At 43.9% G+C, this 18,415-nt stretch overlaps 1 protein-coding gene across 4 annotated transcripts in view; it reads right to left on the reverse strand.

The window, feature by feature from the left end:
* LRCH1 (leucine rich repeats and calponin homology domain containing 1) overlaps window positions 1-8,207 on the reverse strand; it is a 209,023-nt gene extending 200,816 nt beyond the window's left edge. Inside the window, exon 1 of one of the 4 annotated variants that reach the window (XM_077158254.1) lies at window positions 7,712-8,205. In XM_077158254.1, coding sequence (XP_077014369.1) covers window positions 7,712-8,012 — 301 coding nt within the window. In that variant the 5' untranslated portion in view covers window positions 8,013-8,205. Of the gene's footprint in view, window positions 1-7,711 lie in introns of all 4 variants that reach the window. The other 3 variants (XM_077158256.1, XM_077158253.1, XM_077158255.1) reach the window with 3 other exon arrangements.
* Between the last annotated feature and the right edge of the window lie 10,208 nt (window positions 8,208-18,415).

An 18,415-nucleotide genomic window follows, 5' to 3' on the forward strand; every position in this document is an offset into this window, starting at 1 on the left:
CCAGGGAAATTTACACCTTGGGAGTCATGTCCCAAGTAGTGGGGGAGGGCAGCGGGTTCACCTCCTAGCTGCTATTCCCCTCTTTTCACTATTTTCCAGTATTAGATCTATTTCACTTAAAGCTGTGACCCGGACAACTGGAAAAAGTCTTTGCTATTCTCGCCCAGTCTCAGCCCTGTGTATACTTACTGTTGTAATGATAACAATTCCACCTCCCCTTCTTTGAATCCATAAAATCCTTGAAAATCCGAAATCCCGGGAGACAGATTTAGGGGCCACTGGGCCATCTGATCTCCTGCTTCATGCCTAGTAATAAAGTCTTTCTCTCTCTGAAACCCGTGTCTCAGGAACTAGTCATTTGAGCGCATCGGGTGGAGAATCTACCATCTTTGTCCAGTTATCACCAGATCTCTTTCTGGCAAAGAGGGCTGAGGAATGACAGCAAAAGGGAACAAAGCAAACATTAAGGGAGAGCCCCAAATTGGATAACCTGCCCCTGATGGCTTAAAAACTCCCTGTGAGACCTGTGGGTACCATACATTGAGCTGGCTAGCCACAATATCATATTTATACAGGAGTGATAATTTCCCCCAACCAAAAAATCAAAAGATTTGTTATGCAAATCAAAGATATCATTCTTCTCTGATTAGCTGCTTTTTTGTGGGTTCCCCCCTCCCCCAATTATGCCTTCCTTTACTGCCAGTGAAGGAGGATACGGTTGGGAACATACACAGAAATCTGACTTTCGTGGCTGTTCTCTTCTATTGCATGACTGGAGTAAGCAAGGGAGGCTAAATTCTCAGTCCGTCAACTTTAGGTTCATGCAAACAATCTTGCTTTATTTCTGAATTACTCTGTGGGAACTGATGGTTTCCAAACCTCTTACTACAGTAAATGGAAGTAATACCACTGAACTCTTGAACTAAGAAAACACAGGCACAAGTGGAATTCCGACCTTTTTTCCTTTTCTTGCTCTTTCTCTCTCTCTCACACATAAGTTAAACCATTCACATCACACACACATACACACACACACAGAGAACTATCTAAAATATCATAGCAGCTAAAAAAAATTCAGGTGCAAAAAAACTTTTCAGACAACAGAAGAACAAGCTTCCTACGATGTGTACATAAATGAAGGCATCATTTATGTAAATATAGTTGGGTTTTGTGTGATAGACTGTAATTTTATAATTTGAAATAACCCCTGCAATGAACAATTGTTAATTCCAACAGCTGATACAATCATCGGAAGGGTTCACAAATTGGTAGAATCCCAGCACCTAAGCCCCTTTCCTTCGATACCTGTCTCTTTAAGGCAGAAGCCCAATTTTCCCAAAAGCTAAACAAAATTTGGAAAGCAGCCTCACAAACAGGTTTCTGTGAGGCTTAGACAAAAGCTCAAGTTATGCTGCCCGACTAATGAACCCATAAACACCTTAGAGTTAATAGCATTTTTGCCACTTTAATTACCAAATCTCCAAAAAAGCACACTCAATACAGCATCTGGAGCGTGCAATTAGGGGGAGATAGTTAAAAAAAAGTAAATGCTGCCAGTCTAAGCCTAAAAAGTCTTACTCTACACGAAAAAGGAAAAGAAATGGAAAAGTATATAAAAAGACGGAAACAACTTATGTTTAAACTAGCAATGATGTCATTGTCATGGGATAGAAAAAGTCTGTACACATTCAAGGACAGTAAGAGCAAAAGGAACCTGACTTCCTAATCGATCAACATCAGCACGGATTTCAAAAGGTATCTAATCTTTAACTACTTGCACCAAAGAAGTACTCAATCACAGCACCAAAAAATTAACTTGGAACATTCTTAGTCAATCATTGAAATTTAAAATGTTAAACAGTAGAGTGTGTCAAATTTTGACTAATATAATTGTTCTAGTTTGCTAGCTGCTGGAATGCAACACACCAGAGACGGATTGGCTTTTAATAAAAGGGGATTTATTTTGTTGGTTCTTCAGAGGAAAGGCAGCTAACTTTCCACTGAGGTTCTTTCTTACGTGGAAGGCACAAGATGGTCTCTGCTGGTCTTCTCTCCAGGCCCCTGGGTTCCAACAACTTTCCCCGGGGTGACTTCTTTCTGCATCTCCAAAGGCCTGGGCTGAGCTGCTAGTGCTGAGATGAGGAATGCTGAGCTGCTTAGCAGTGCTACGTTGCAATCTCTCATTTAAGCACCAGTCAATTAAGTCAAACATCACTCATTGCAGCAGACACGCCTCCTAGCTGACTGCAGATGTAATTGGCAACAGATGAGGTTCACATACCGTTGGCTTATGTCCGCAGCAACAAGACCAGGTATGCTCACCTGGCCAAGTTGACAACTGAATCTAACTAACACAATAATATTCCCACCAAACATAAAATAAGATATTGCAGTAACTGACATACCAGCCAGCAGAATCGTTTCAGTGATGAAGGTCAAACTCTGGGCTGTTACTTTATAAACTGGCACAGACAAATTCCAAGAGGTTTCGTGGCCCATAACTGTAGGCTATTACGCTAGAAACACAAATAGGATGTGTCTGCCTTTTCAGTAAAGCAGCCTATACGAAATCAATATGAGGAGCGTGTACATCTTTGGAGATCGTTTTTGCTATAACCTAAGCACTTGGAAAAATACATCCGGATGTGGTTTAGAAACACTATAGGTATCGTGACTGTTAGTTGTTCTAAAAGCTTTTGGTATAAGTCTCATTCACCTTAACCAAGGAAGAAACTGACCAATGAAGAAAAAATACGAATAGAAAGGAAAAGGATACGACTTACAGTTTATGAATGGAAGAGTACTTGGGATACAGGTTATGAATAAAAACATTTACAGAATACTCTTACTACGATTAAATGACAGTGACAGCAATAACTAAAGGCATTAATTCAATATCCGAAAAATAATCTGAAACTAGGTCTAAGAACAGTATGTTTTAAGAAAACACACGTGGTTTTAAAAGTTTCATTACAAAGAAAAACCTTTATGGCCAGATTTATGGGACAGATGATGTTTTTGAGAATGAAGAGATTTCTTCTTCAAGTCCTATGCGCACTCAAATGATGAAAGAACATTAATACCCCAATGACTCAGTTGCCATAGGATGGGAGGGGTGGGGAGTCAGCCTTCAGTAGTTAACTTCCCTATGGACATTCTAGAGAGCTGGGTCAGACAGAATAAGGGACTCAGTCCCGCAGGCTGATAAATTCCAGACCTCAGTCATTTCCAGAGTCATCAACGAAGGGTCACAGGAGCCCTGGGCTCTGTCTCCCTTCTATACTGTAGAGATGAGTGGGGGAATATGACCACAGAGTCAGGTTTAAATGCCCCCTCTGACTTTTCTGGATTGGGTATGGCGGGGTCACATTTCATTACTTTTCCATGTGAGCACCATTTGTTGACTTTTTATTCGTTTTTTGTTTGTTTTGTTTTGGGGGAGGTGCATGGACCTGGAATTGAACCTGGGTCTACCATATGGTAGGTGAGAATTCTACCACTGAACTACCCTTGCACCCCACCCTCTGATTCTTTTATTCACAGATTCTTTGAGTGTCATGTTCTCATGTTCTCTTCTTAGAATCATTTGTCCAACCAGAAAATGTTCACAAACACTTCCACCCAAACCCTATCCACCTTACAAAACCCAGCCCAAATGTTACCTCTGCTTATAAGGCTTTCCTAAGCAGTTTAACTGAAATGGTCTTTTTCCTTCACATTCCCAGACAATGTTTAGCTCTGTGATTGGCCAATTCCCCTTGATCTACCTTATGATGTGACTCCTAGGGTTTCCTGGGCCAATTACTTCGCTTCTGGTACATTCTTGTCTTATTCTTGGCATCTACCCGTGAAGGAGCTCCATGGGTATCTTTAATGTGGTACTTCCGTATTCCTACCTGGGTGCCTTCGATTTCTGTATAGTTTTTCCCATTAATAACCAACTCAAAGAGATACTGGCAAGGATACATCTGTTCCACACCTCTCCTTACCAGATCAACTCTCAACACGCGTTCTGCACATCAAATCTGAGTGCTTCCTTTTTCTTTTTCAGAAGCTCTTGCAATCCTCCGGACGCACACGGTGTTTTTCCGTGCTCCACCTTCCAATCCCTTTCATTTCAGTCATCCCAGCAGCCTTCTGAGCTTCTTTATCCAAAATGGCACTATTTGATAAGTCAGCACTAGAAAAAAGTTGGCTTTACTGATGTGCCTATCTGTGCATTTCTTTCTATTGGGCCCAATTTTAGGCTTCAGTTTATATTTTATTGGTAGCCATCATTAGTGACAAAGCCACGTTGAACCATCTTTAATAAAAGGTAGCATATATTTTTATAAAGTACAGACGTTATGCCCATATTATAACTCTTACTACTCACCCTGCAAAATTGACTTTTTTATTCTGCTTCCTGCCTTTTCTAATTAGAAAGAAAATTCCTTAACAGGAATTCTCTCTGTTCCCTGCTATATCCCACATCTGGCCTAGAATAGTGGCCAGCACTGAGCTAGTACTCACCAGACACTTGTTCAGTGAGTACTGGTTGAATGAGTCCCCTCCAGAAAACCTGAGTCTGCACCTTCCACCCCTTTACTCTGCTTAATAGGAAAGCAGTAGAGAACAAGAACACAAAGTCAGACCATCAGGGTCCAAATCACCATCTAACTAGGTATATATTCTTGAGTATATTACATAACCTCTCTATCTCAATTTCCACATTTGTAAAACAAGGATCTGAACAGATTTCTCATGAAGACTGAGATAACGTATCCCACAGCAGTTGAAATGGTCACACCAGGCCCAGTCATGTCACCGGATTTCACTGCTGCCACCACGGTAATGTGAAACAGCCTTTCTTTCCTCTTCTAATCTGCTAAAAGTCTAGACCTTGACAACAAAGCTTATTTTGACTCAAAAATGATTTAATTTAATTGCCCCAAGTGAGGAACTGAGAATTTTTTCCTAGGAATAAAGCTTGTACTCAGAAGTAACAAAGCTCAGACACATGCTGAGCAGATCAGGGCTTCTGTGTTTCTTTTCCATCCTCATTTCCAACTGTTCCCATAAGCTACACTGCCCCAGGGTGCAGCTCTGCAGAGGTGGCTGCAAAACCAAAGGACCTGTGCTATACAATTTAACACAGAGAAAAAGCTTTCTAGGTCCTTCCTGTCTTGCAAAATTTATGAAAAAGTACACTTTCCATGTGACACCTTTAAAGATCTTCAAATGCCATCCCTGATTTAAAGAAACAGTCTGAAAACTAAATATCAACCCAGGAGAAACCATAATCTTTATATGTTGCTTATACTCTAAATTCTACTAAAAACTCTTCACATGCAGGAAATGTCTATACTGTGCAAACTGGAGGTTATTTTAACTCTTGCTCTATTTTGTTTTTTGTTCTTCCAAATAAAGAACGGTGCTCAAGTAAATATTTCTTTAGCACAAAGAGGAGAATAGATGGAGTTTATAGCTAGCTTTTGACCTGTGGCAAAGATGTTTTGCAGAAGCAAACCTTTAACACCTTTCAATACTTACATTTCATTTAAAAAGGAAAAAAAAAACTTGCTTCAGGCTTCACTGAATATTCTTTATTTTACTGGGTTGCCCCAAAATGCTATAAATCTAGTGACACCCCTCCCCCATTAGATTCCATTTTTGGATGAAGAATGAATATTAAGCCTGACTTTTAAAGTAATTCGAATATTCTGAGCATTAAGCATGTGTGAATGAGGCTCGAGATTAAAATCCTGCAAAATACAACCTAAACTTCACATGAACAAGCAGAAAAGAGATGAGAAACATTTTTAAGCAGCTACATGGCATAACTAAAAGAGGAGTTATGCTTTTAAAAGCACTGGTCTTCTAAAAAAAAAATGTCTGCACAGTAGACATGTTAAATCAACTTTGGTAACAAATGTCTAAGTTTGGAAATAAATGTCGGCCGAGCTGAAGTAGAGGAACGACTTTCGAGTCCCCTCTATTGAAAGGACAAACTCAGATTACTATCAGTCATGCCAGCTCTATTTTCTGCTTCATATCCAAGCATTCCATATTTCATGGTACAATCTGTCAGAAGGGAAGTTAGAACTTAATAACGGATTTTTTTAAGTTAATGATTCAGATAATTCTTGGAATAACTTCCACTTGAAAAGATGCAGCTAAGAGGTCCCTTCAAAAGAGACTTCCCAGCTGTTAACAGCTCAACTCTGGAAATTCCCTCCTTCTTGCCCCATCCCTGACTATCCTTAAATCCGAATTACAAAGTTTAATGACCCTGGAGTGGCTTTTAAACTCCAGTGAATTCAGAATCCTGTCTAAATATTCACTGGGGCTCTCAGTAAATGTTTATTGAATTAGAAGGGGAGGGGGAAAAAGGCTCTGGAAAACTGGCCTTCAAAAGTCAACTATTTCTTGAAGCAGCTAGAAGGAAAAACCTAAAATTGTGGAACTGTAACCCACACCAAACTCAAATCTGTACTACAACCAATTGTTGCGGTGTGCTTTGAAATGTATTGCTTTTTTATATATATGCTATTTTTCATAATTAAAAAAAAAAGCCACTGCTTTCTCTCTTAGCCCACCCCCTTTAAACCATTAAATTAGAAACTGGGAGCTCTTGCTTAAAAATTATCCAGGGGGTTAGACACCAGGCCCATGAAGTGATAACAGCCACGAAGTATGCGGAGAGGCTCCAATATGCTGCACCCACTGTCTTGGGAAACGCTGGGGGCGCTTACCATGATACAAACTCTCCCCTGCAAGCTGAAAAAGACAATCGGACACCGACTGACACAGTCAATTCTGAAAGGATCCCAAGGCCGGGATCCCATTCCACCACCCTCCATCCTGTTTATAGATCCCGCTCTGTCATAACTCCGACTACCTAAGAGAAAACAGACTTCTCGAAAATATGTCAACACATGACATAACTTGAAAAAGCTGGCTGCTCATTGGCGCGAGTTACAACTTGCCGGGCTCACGGAGGAAAACCGGCTCATTTTAATTACTTTCCTTGTAATATGCCATGCGGTCCCTTAGGGCCCCCGCAAAGATCGGGTGGCCGCGAAATAAGTAGCCGCGGTAGGAGGAACAAAACTGAGTGGGCGGTGAGGAACCATGGACTCGGAAGAGGCTGCCCATTCGGATTCCTGACCCTCCCGGCGGCTCTTTCCTTGCACAGGCGCAGGAAGAGGAAGCCTCGGCATCTCCTCGCGGTTGGCACCGAGTTGCCCAATGGCTGGGTGGTGTCGCCGAGGGGGCCTCGCCGCACCGCGCCGATGCCCTCGGGTCTCCCAAGGGCGCGACACCTTTGTCTGCACCCTGCCCACCCCGCAACCCGAGAGGCGACGCCTCAATGCAAAGAGGTCTAGCCCCCGCCGCAGGCCCGACGCGACTGCGGGGCCCAGGAAGCAGACTCGGCCACCCGCAGCTTCTCACTTCCACTGCGCGCTCGCACCGAAAGCGCCCGCCAGTCCCAGCCCCGCGGCCACTTGTCCCCCGCGCGACCGCCGCAGCATGGGGACCCGGAAAGACCCGCGCGCTCGCCCGGAGAGCAGCTGCGGGGCGCACCGCGGCTCTCCGTGGCCTCGGCGGGGTGCTCCTCCCACGCCCACGAGGGACCCTGAACCCCGGGACCGTCCGGCTCGATGCGCCCCCAGCTCGGACAGACCGCCGCGTCGGGGAAGGGCTGTCCACCCCTTCGGCCCTCTCTCACCTGCCTGCACCGTGTCCGAGAGGTCGTGCCCTGGCGCCGCGGTTCGGGGAAATTCCTTCAGTTTCCTGGCACTGAGGTTCAAGCCCCCGGAGTTCGCCGCCTCCTCCAAGGCGCGCTCCAGACCCCGGTTCAAGGGCAAGTTGAAGCCCCCGCCGCTGCCTCCCCCGGCTCCGCCGCTGGCTCCGACGCCCCCGGGGTGCTGATGGTGGTGAAGGTGGTGGTGAGGATGATGAGGTGGGTGCAGAGCGCTCCCCGGCAGGGCAGGGACGAAAGGTTGGGGTTCGCTGCCCGGCGTCGCCATCTTCTCCCGGGCCCCCCACCCCGCCCTGCCGCTCCTGCGGGGGGGTCACTGTTCTGCCACAGGAGCGGGAGATGGCAGCTCGGGCTGGGGCCCGGCAGTAGCCGGCCGAGTGACACTGGACGGCGAGTGGCAGAGCGCGGAGAGGCGCGCGACGCGGGGCGCGGGCGGGGCGGCTGCGGCGGCGGCTCTGTCTTGAAGGTTTCCTGTCCCCGGGAAGCCAGGGACCGCGGCGGCGGCGGCGGCGGCAGCGCGCATGTGTCTCCTCCCGCCCTACGCCCTCCTCCTGGCGGCTCTTTCCACCTCCCCCCCTCCTTCTCCTCCTCCTGCCCCTCCTCCTGCTGCTGCTCCTCCTCCTCCTCCCCCTCCCACCGTTGGGGCTCAGCGCTCCCCGCGCCATCCGGGCCGGTGCGGGGCTGGGGGTTTGCACCCGCGTCACTTGTGGGGAGGGGCCGAACCCCTCGGGATAGCTTTTTGCTTTCCCCAAAACCAGAGATTTGGGGAGCTCTGAGCAGACGGTGGGTGGCGAGGCAGGAATTCAGGGAGGTCAGTGGGAGGTGGGAGGCGATCTCGGATCTATGCGTTTTTCTGGCTATTTGACCTAGCTTTTCGCGGGGGCCTTGGTAGAGATAGGGGTTGTCAACCCACAGACGCCCCCTCAAGTAGGAGAGGTCGTAGTAAACAGCTGGCACTCCGGCGCCTGCAAAGAGGCAGGCGCTGTTGTAGGTCGTTTGCGTAAATGATCCCATTAATCTAGGAACCTCAGGACGGAGAAATTTCTTCCCCCATAGAGAATGTTGAGGAACTTGTTTCGGGTCACCCATGCAGTCGGTGGAGCAGGAAACGGACTGGCAGCTGTTACACTAGGGTTAGCCCTCCTTCCTCTACCCCCGGGGAAGAAGAGCCGAGGGTTTGCCCCGCGAAGGTTGAAAGCCGCCGAAAACACCGGAAAGAAGGACTTTGTAAAAGGGTGGTCGTTATGGTGGCTCGAATGCATTGCCTTACGAAGAAGAGGGACTGGCCGCTGGCCGAGCGAGTCTGGGGGTGGGAGTTAGAAAGCCACTGACCCCAACCAGCACGCGTCGGCCCCGACTGGCGCCTGCGCCTAGGAACAGACCCAGTGTCGGCCGCCTTCCTTCATGGTCCCGGAGGGAGCGTGAACTGCCGTGTCTGCTCGGACAGGCCAGCTCGAAAATCCATGGAGTCCCACTCTTTCCCTGAAGTTTCAGCTCTAACTTTGCTGTATACCTAAGGCTTAATTGTCACACTAAGCGATTTGGAGAAGGGAAATGGGGCCGGGGGTCCAAACACGAAAATAAAACACCGTTGGCCTAGGGGTCCGGTATTTTAAGAAGTGTTGCAGAAATGGTGCAACAGGCTGAAACCTGTGCCTTCACGGCGTCGGCCCTAAAGTGTCGCCATGATCAGTGTCACTTGCCTGAACTGCAGGCTTAGTCGCCTTAGCCCTTACGGGATTCTTGGCCAAGAATTAAACATTATCATCAGCTCCGAGACCAGCGCCACCTGCTGGTGTCCTCCCCCCAAAACCCCCTTTCTCACCATCACCTTCCCCAACCTAGCCTCCCAAGCTTCTAAAAACAAGGCTTCAAAATAATAATTAATAGTAACAATAGATGTAAGTGGACTTAAATCGCTTATAAAGATTTACCAAACGTTTCTCCTTTCCTCATTGTTTTTTTTCCAAAACAGGAGTGGAAGACAGAGAGACACAAAAATAATTTCAACTGAAAATCATCAGCTAAAGCCAAGTTAGTCTGTGTGATGGGCACGCAGGCTAGGGGCGAGGAAATCTGGCAAAATTAGATCAGACCAAGAATTTTGATGATGCATCAAATAGAGCTTTTTAAAAAGGTTTTTAAAGTTGTTTTTTTTTTTTTCGGTAAAGATTACTGATTCCTTTTTAAAGGAAATAATGGGAATATGAGTTCAGTGTTTGCCTTTTAACATGATCGGATGCCTTGTGTTAGGTTGACCTAGTCATTGTAACTTGCTTTCCCTTCTTCACATTGCCCAAGTGTAAGCTCCTTGAGGGAGGGACCTAATCATCTTTGCAACTCCTTCCCCTATCCCAAAATCCGGGGGAGTACTTTGAGTACTATGAATGGATATTAGCACAGAACCTTGGAAATAATGAATAGATTCGTAATGAAGAGTTGCAATAATGAAGATTCATTAGCACAAGGGATGTTAGTAATTAATTAAGCGTTGTACAAAATAATGCATGAGTTTAACAGGTTGGCATTTGCTGGTACATCTTGAAAGTTTCAAACTTTGTCCCTGGATGAAGGAGTTTTTCCTCAAAATGGGGGAGCACTTCATCCCCCAAACTGATCTTGATTGTTCCTAAATATTCAGGCACCTAGACAAGCCATTTCCCCTTGGTGTCTTGCTGCTTCTCTATTTCCTCAATATGGTGGACATCTTTGGCCTGCCCATTGCTCTTCTGCTCCTTTTGAAAAGCAGTACCCTCTCCTGGTTCCACCCTCCCATTCTGTACATGTGGTCCCTTGGGAGCAGCCCTAGTATCTTGGCCAATCGCAGTCCAGAAATGGGCTTCCAGCCAAAGGACAGAGCGCCCAGAGTGTCCTAGGTTCAAACCCTAGGCTCTGAGTGTCCATGATTCTCATCTTTGGTTTCTAGGAGGTAACCAGTATATTTCTAATACGTTCTACTTTTTTCTTAAGTCAATTTGATTTCACATTCTGTCAACGAAACCAAGAGTTCTAACTAATATAGTCACTTTACCATATTCTAGTCTTTACTTCCCTTTGGCATTCTTATTTATCCTTATTTTCACATGGCCCAGTAATAATCTTTTATAAACTATTTGGATGATGGCAGCAGCTTTTTTTCATTGTGTCCAATCAGTTCATGAAGTGATAAAATAAAATTATTGAGAAAAAGTGGGAACTAGAAATATGTTAGCATAAGATATCTGCTCTTAGAAGAAAAATGATCAATTTCATCAACAAATGGAAAATTTTCTATACTCACTTTTTAAAACATCCTCCTTTCACTGAGAAAAAAAAATAGCAGATCTTAAACCCTTCTGCATTTATGACCTAGCTTTTTGTTCCTTGCTTGAAAAACGAAGCTATGGACAAGCTCATAAAAACTAAGCTTGTTAAGAATGGGAGGCAGATTTGGGACCGACTGTTCCACCCATGCTACCTTTTGGTGGGAACTCAAAGGGGTTGCAGAAAGGATGGACCTTTTGCCTCTGGAAATATCCCCTCCAGCTCCAGCTAATTGGGCAAAAGAACTGACTCAAAGCCCATTTGTCCACTGGCCAATAAGCTCCATTAGTCTGAATGTCTGAACCAAAAAAAAAGTGGAGAACATCCTCAAATAGCACTGGGCTTTTGATTCCAAAGGCAGATAGAGACAGCGCATATTACGTCTTCTACCTTGGAATCCCCAAACCTCTCTGCCTAGTTTCCTCTTTCCTTAAAGCAGCAAGAATAGTCTCTGAGTAATACCACTCTCCCTGCTTACTTCCTCCACGTGTTCTCAGAACTTAAGTTCACTTCATACTGTATCTGTATGTAAAATTATCAATAAATATTTACCTATAAATCATGTATTAGTCATTAATTTTTAAGTATACCAAGGGCAGAGAGCAGGCCTTTTTGTTTTTCTTAAATCCAATGCCTAGAGGATTCAGTAAGCAATGTTGTCTGAAATATTTTTACATTATAAGGCAACTCATAACACCAACAAGAATTTCTCTGAAGACCATATATAATTTGTTCCTGAACACGTTACAGAGATTTTTCTAGTGTCCTAAAACATTGATCTGTGAGCCAGTTGGTTAGTGACAAAGTGACTCCGGCAAAATGGAAAAACTAGGATAATGTCCTGAGTTTCTCATAAAGCTAAATGTATTCAGTTTAAAGAACTGTAGGCATTCTATGCAACTGTGACACTGTTCCTTTTATATTTTTTCCACTAGAAAAAAAAAGTAGAAAACAATGGTAATATTAAACCTTATTATTAATATCCTTAATTGAAAAAAAAAAATGAACAGACAGTTACTAGAGGCAGTTCCCAGTGTTTTTTTTTTGTTTGTTTTTTTAAGTTATTTATCTGTGAAATCAGAAAGCCTGGGAACTGCTCCCTTAGACTGTCGTTCATTTTAAAAGGGAGTTAGTCATACTTAACTCCAGGCACCTGCCTTCCGGCATGTTCTCAAGCGTTGCTCACACGGATTGTAAAAACATAATGCCGACATATCTTTGTGAGGCTGTGTGTGTGTGTGTTTGGATCCCCTCCTCCACTCCCTGTCTATGTTTTGGCTCTCTCATTCCAGAATTTATCATAAGTCTGAGAGGAGGATATTACCCACCTCTGGATTTTGAAATGTTTCACAACTGACCATTGTCGAGACCCAGCCTTTTTTTTTTATGCCCTGCTCCCCCAGAACTCTTCATTCTTAGGAGGAAAGCAGCAGCAGCCACGTTGAAGACCAACCCCGCTCTGCTTCTTTCTACTGATCAACCGTTCCCTCCTAGACCAAAGCAGAGCCCAACCCTGAGATCAGAAAGACTTCCTTTAAGCCCTCCATTCCCCTCCAGTTCCTACCAAGTAAACTACAAAATCAAGAGAAGACTTTAAGACACACTGTCTTCTGGAACCTTTGCTTGAATGATCATAGATGAGCAGTCTGTGATTAAGTATAGATGTTTTAGTCTTAGTTCTATTTTCAGCAATATACTTGCGGTAAACTTGTTTGAATCTTTTAGAACATAATTTATTTTAAAAATTATATCTGAGGGCAGTGCAATGGTGACGCAGTGGCAGAATTCTTGCCAGAGACCCAGGTTTGATTCCCTATACCGGCCCATGCAAAAATAATAATAATAATTATAATTATGTCGGAGATATTATTATCAATAGCATAGCAGAGGCAATATTCTCACCTAGAAAGAGAAACGCATTTTGAAAGACTCTCTGAGGAAATAGCTGGGATCACTCCAGGTGAGAAGTTGACTGTAATGAAAAGATATCTTTGGCTTGATGCAGTTAATAACTCCTTAAGTAAGCTGTAAGGAAAAGAATGTTGGTAAGCAAGAGATCACTCTGCTTCCTCTTAAAAATTTCTTAAAGGCTACCAGGGGACAAGTCTGGAGAATGGCTGAAGAGTTCTGCTGACAAGACTGGTGTCTAAAGAAACACATTTCTAAGTAACTGAATGTTTTAAAGATGTGAACAAAAATATTATAGGTTGAACATGACTATTTCCCCCAAATATTTCAGGTACTCATTATACTATGTTATTGGTTTATGACATAACATATATTGTATTATTGATTTATAATATCATGAATAGGTGAAATATTTCGGGGAACAAATTCTTAGTTTCTAAATAAATTGTTTTTCTTGTTTGAATAAACTGAAGCAGCATGACCCTGCAGGTGCTCTTCAGAGCCTTAGTTCTTTAGGCTAATTGGTGTTATGCATAAAGGGCTCCATTGCCAACTAAGTTTGGGGGGATATAGTGTTGACAGAAAAATCTCAGAAATGATTTTACCATGGGAGCTTTTGATATGCTAATGTGCATTGTAAATATGCAAGAAGGGAAGACGTTTTACCTGTGGCTATTCTCCAGTATATTTGACTAATAAATCTCTCCCGCAATGCTGTTACCAGTGAACCACACTTTGAGCAACCGTAGACTGGGAAATCTCTCTAACTGGTGGTATCTATACTATAGCACAGTTTAACAGATCAAAATTTACCTCCAAATTGATATTTAAAATGATACCAAGTGTCGCTAAATATCATTATTTGCTACCCATTAGGTGCATGAGAAAAAATCTTCCTATTTGTACTTCAGCTACCCTGTGTCTAATTAAAACAGTAATTTATATGTTCCCCAAAGTCAGATTTTAAGACTCTTGATTTCATTACAGGGATATTTTCCAAACCCAAAACTGTCATTAATGCACCGCCATATGCAGAAAAACTCCCCGAGTGGCTATTGTGCTTGGATTTGGTAGGAAATTGGCTCTAACTACAAAGACATTAAGCTTCCTACACCCGGATGCTATCGCATTCCTATGCCTAGGGTGTATGCATTACGTGTTGACAACCTCGAGCTCTTTCTCAGGTCATTCCAGTGCATCCTTTAAAGCGGGGTCATATCTGGACTTAGGAAATAAGGTTAGATGGTGAAGCAATAGGGCAGAAGCAAAGGAACCTGGACATCTCATTCTTATTTCCTGGAAAATCGGGTCAACAAGTTTTACCAGTATCACCTGTCACAGCCTAGAGGCAACAGACGTTTCACCTTGTGCATCTATTACTTTTTTTCCTAAGCAAGTAATGCATTACTATTTATAAATGCCAATTGGGAAGATGGCATTGGAGCAACAGTCACTTGGGAATCCTTGGTGGGTCTCTAGGAAAATGTGAGTGGCAAGGAGCTCTGGAAGTGTGGATGCAAGCCAGAATATTATGAGAGTAGCCTGGGGTGAGACAAGGGGTGCCTGGGTTAGGATGAGGCAAAGGAAATGCAGAAGAAATATCTGGGAGGTGAATATAGTTTCAGCATTCAGTAGACATTTACTGAGCTGCCTCTTGGTCACAGGCAGTGTTGGGGGGGCCTGCAGCAAAGCACCGTCTCTGCCCTACAGTCATATCAATTGCAAAGACAAGAACGAGAACACAAAGTCTTCTGTCTCTGAAAGAGCAGTTTCAGGATAGCTTGTGAACATCCAGACTGCAGGCGAAAGAAGAAAGCAAAGGAAGGAGAAAGGGTGGGTGTACACTACTTTTTCCATGGCTTTGGGGGTCAGGAAGAAAGACGATGACCCAAAAGTTACTAAAGGAGACACTGGAATGTGCTTGATTTTTAATAAAGGGCTGTTTTGATATTTGAAAGGAGAAGAAAAACCCGGTGACGAAGGTAAGAAAGAGTCCAGGAGAAGGAAGGGAGGGTGGGAAAAGAGAGGACAGGTGAATACGTGACATCCAGGGAAGGGGAGGAGATGAAAAATTGAATCCAAGATAGATGGAAGGATACAGTGGTATCCCCTGAGCCCGGAAACAAAATCAGGGGGCCTACGTAAGAATAGTGATATGCCAAAGGTCAGGTGTTTAAGGAAATGTATGCAGAAGGTTCAAGAATCTAAATATGTATCATCTGCTATGACTGGAGATGGGAGGTGAGAAGGGAGATTTAGGAACAATATTTCCAAATCAGAGCAGGTGGCCTTGTCATGATCAGAAATATTTTATTCACAACTTTCTGTTCTAATAGCATCTGATCTCTCTCTTTCAAATCTTGATGCTGCCCACAAGTGATGTTTTTCCTCTCAGATATTTTCTATTTGCTTATGATCCTTCTATGGATTGCAAAATCACGTTGCCTTAAAACACATAGCTTAGGGTGTCAGAAAGGAAGATAAACTGGCTCATAGTAAGAGGACACCACTTTGCAGATGGAGCTGTAGCGAGGGATTTGGACACAGTATATCATAGCCTCACCCAGGGAAGCCACAGGATCTAGTCCAACCTCCCCATTCTACAGAGTGGGAAACAGAAGATAAAATTTAAAAATGCATGAAGGTGTCCCTGGTCGAGATAAGTCCTGAAATGCAGAGGGACCAGGCTTTCCAGAAAATCAACTAGTTCTATCCCCCTGTCCCCCATTATTGAAAGCCCCTTCCAATATGAAAAAGTTAGAATGGGCATAGCCCAAATGCCCCTAAAGAATGAGAGAAAGATCAAAGGTGATGGTGGAGTTATACAGAGAAGGTCAGGTTTAACAAATCAATATGCTGAATCAGTATATTGATATTTTTTTTAGTCAGAGCAGCTACAAATAAAAACCTAAAATTGTGGAATTGTAAAAAAAAAGCAAAAAAAAAGCGTGAAAGTGAATGTCGCACAGCTGGCCAGTTGCAGGATGTTGAGTAGAACTCAATCTCGACTTCTTATCCAGCATGCTCTCCCTGTTGCTCACGAGAATAGAGGTCACCTGCACTTCTGGGTGTCCGTTTCTGTCCTTCTATGAACATGGCTCCTTTGCTTTCTGTCTGAGTCTGGCTTTATTAAAGGATCTCACCTAGAATGCTGATTCACAGGCTGATGCTGGATAAGGATTGTGGTAGGAGGTCTGGCGGACCTGTAATGGTCCGGAGACAAGTCAGGCAATGTGCTCTGAACCAGTTGAGGGTGGATGTAAGTATCCAAGAACCAGGCAAAAGACCAGGTCATGAGTTAACTGACATCCAGTCCATGATCCTTTCTGCCATGGTCAGAAAAGTTGGGTTCCCTTGGCCTCTAGAGCAGTGGTTATAAAATGTTGGGGGGGGGGGTCGCTGACCCTTTGAAATTCTTTGACAAGTGATGTACCCGCTCGCCAGAAAAGTTGCACTTTCAATGCTACACACACAATTTATACATGATTTCAAAGATACTAGATATACTGTGAACATTCTAGGTCTCGACAAGCATCACCTAATCAACTCCAACTCTGGACAAAGCTTCCTTAATGAAAGAAATCTCTAGAGAAGTCGTCGATTCCATGGCACTATCTCAGAAAATATTCTACTTTATATATTCGGCAAGTTTTTCTCCTGAACCTCGGCATTTCCTCTGGGCCCGGAGGGAATTGGGTGGCCTAAGTAGGGGTGGAGGTTAGTTGAGATGAGGGCGATGGCATGAGGTTTCTTCCATGCTGATCACTGGCCCTGCTCTAGATACCCTAAACTCCTGTTCAGGCTTCCACTGCCACACACCAGCTTGGATCCCCACCCAGCCTCTCCGAATTGCCTCCCACAGTCCAGGTTAGATAATTTATGTGGCTCATGCCCTTTCCAGCATCTCTGCCATCTGGCTAATGACAGGGCACCATATGTCAACAGCAGGATATGGGCACAGACCTGCTCTTCTGAAAAGCATGGTGCCCTGGGGTGTAGCTCACTCCCCCACAACACAGGCCACCTCTTTTGCATGAACCTGCAAATGGGACACAAATGACTGGGGCTCCTCCCAGCTCGGGCTGAGCTTGTGATGAATGGCTTCAATGTGTGTGGGTAGCATCAGCATCATTCCAGCACCTTCCATTTGCTGAGCAACTCAGAGTCGCTCAGGGGATTTAACATGTAGGCACAAATATTAGAGAATTAAACAACTATTAACTCCTTCAAGATTGAGCATCAGCAAGCAAGGGCTTTTTACCATTTCACTCACTGGATGCATTCAGTCAATGTTCACCCCTCACCATCCCCAGAGAGTTCCAGATTGCCTGGATCCTAGGTGAATTGTGACCGAGGGAGAAAGGCACTCAGAAAGTCTGATGTTAGAACGCCATGGTAGGTACCTGTAACAGAAGCAGTTACCTTCTGTCTTCACATGTCATGGGAAAGGAAACCAGTAAGTGTGTCGACTGCCTGGTGCAGTTGGTGCTTCTGTTAAGTTGAGGGGTGCATATCCCCGAAACAGGGATGGTAGCCTTGTCACCTGCTAGGAGAGAATCCCACATCATTCAGTTGGCGTCACTGGAGAACATTTGCGCTGTTCTCCACTGGCTGTTTGGAATTTTACACGACTCTTAATTATAAATATGACTGCTTGGGTCCAGGTGGCTGCATCAAGCAATATTTTTCACTTTGTCTTATGCTTGAAAATCTAGGAGATGGTCTAGGGTTAAAATTTTCTAAAAATGAGGCCAGGCTCTAATTCACTTCTCCCTTCAAACTTCCTCTTTAACTTGAAAAATAATTTGAATGCAAATGGGCGACTAAATGCAGGGCTGTTAATAATTGACTTAGTCATGAACTATTGAATTAAGTAGGCAAACAAATATGAGCTAAGAGAAAAACCCAGAGGGCTTTTACACTCTGAAAGGGGTGAAATATGCCCCAGTCACAAGAATTCATCTTGTTAGTGAGGAGAGCAGTGAAAATCTGGTATTAACTTGTAATTTATTTCTGCATGTTGTAATTCAAATGCACATTTGCTGCCTTAACCTCACACCTTGACTTTTCCCTTAAATGAGTAAAGCAATAAGCTTTTAGAAACTTCATGATTTCATAGACTGGAGCGGTTTGGTAAAATAATTCATGCTACATCTCTTTCTAAACTACTGTGCTAATTGAAGTTTGTGGAGGCCAAGACCATTGAAATATTGCACATGTTGTGCAGAGAACAGAGCGGGGAATGAGGAGCGTCCAGCCTCATTTCTGGCAAGGCCACCGGCCAGCTGTGATAGCTTGGCCAAGCCTCTTCTCTAGGACTCCACAACATCATCTGTCAAAGGATGCAATTGGATAATCTATCCCTAAATCTCTTTTTTTACTCTGAAATTTCACGATTCTCAAATTGCATTTTAATTAACTATTTCAACTTTTGACTCTCCAAAACCTTTTAAAAATGTT

This window comes from Tamandua tetradactyla, chromosome 4 (genome assembly GCF_023851605.1).
Source record: "Tamandua tetradactyla isolate mTamTet1 chromosome 4, mTamTet1.pri, whole genome shotgun sequence".
Lineage (NCBI taxonomy): Eukaryota > Metazoa > Chordata > Mammalia > Pilosa > Myrmecophagidae > Tamandua > Tamandua tetradactyla.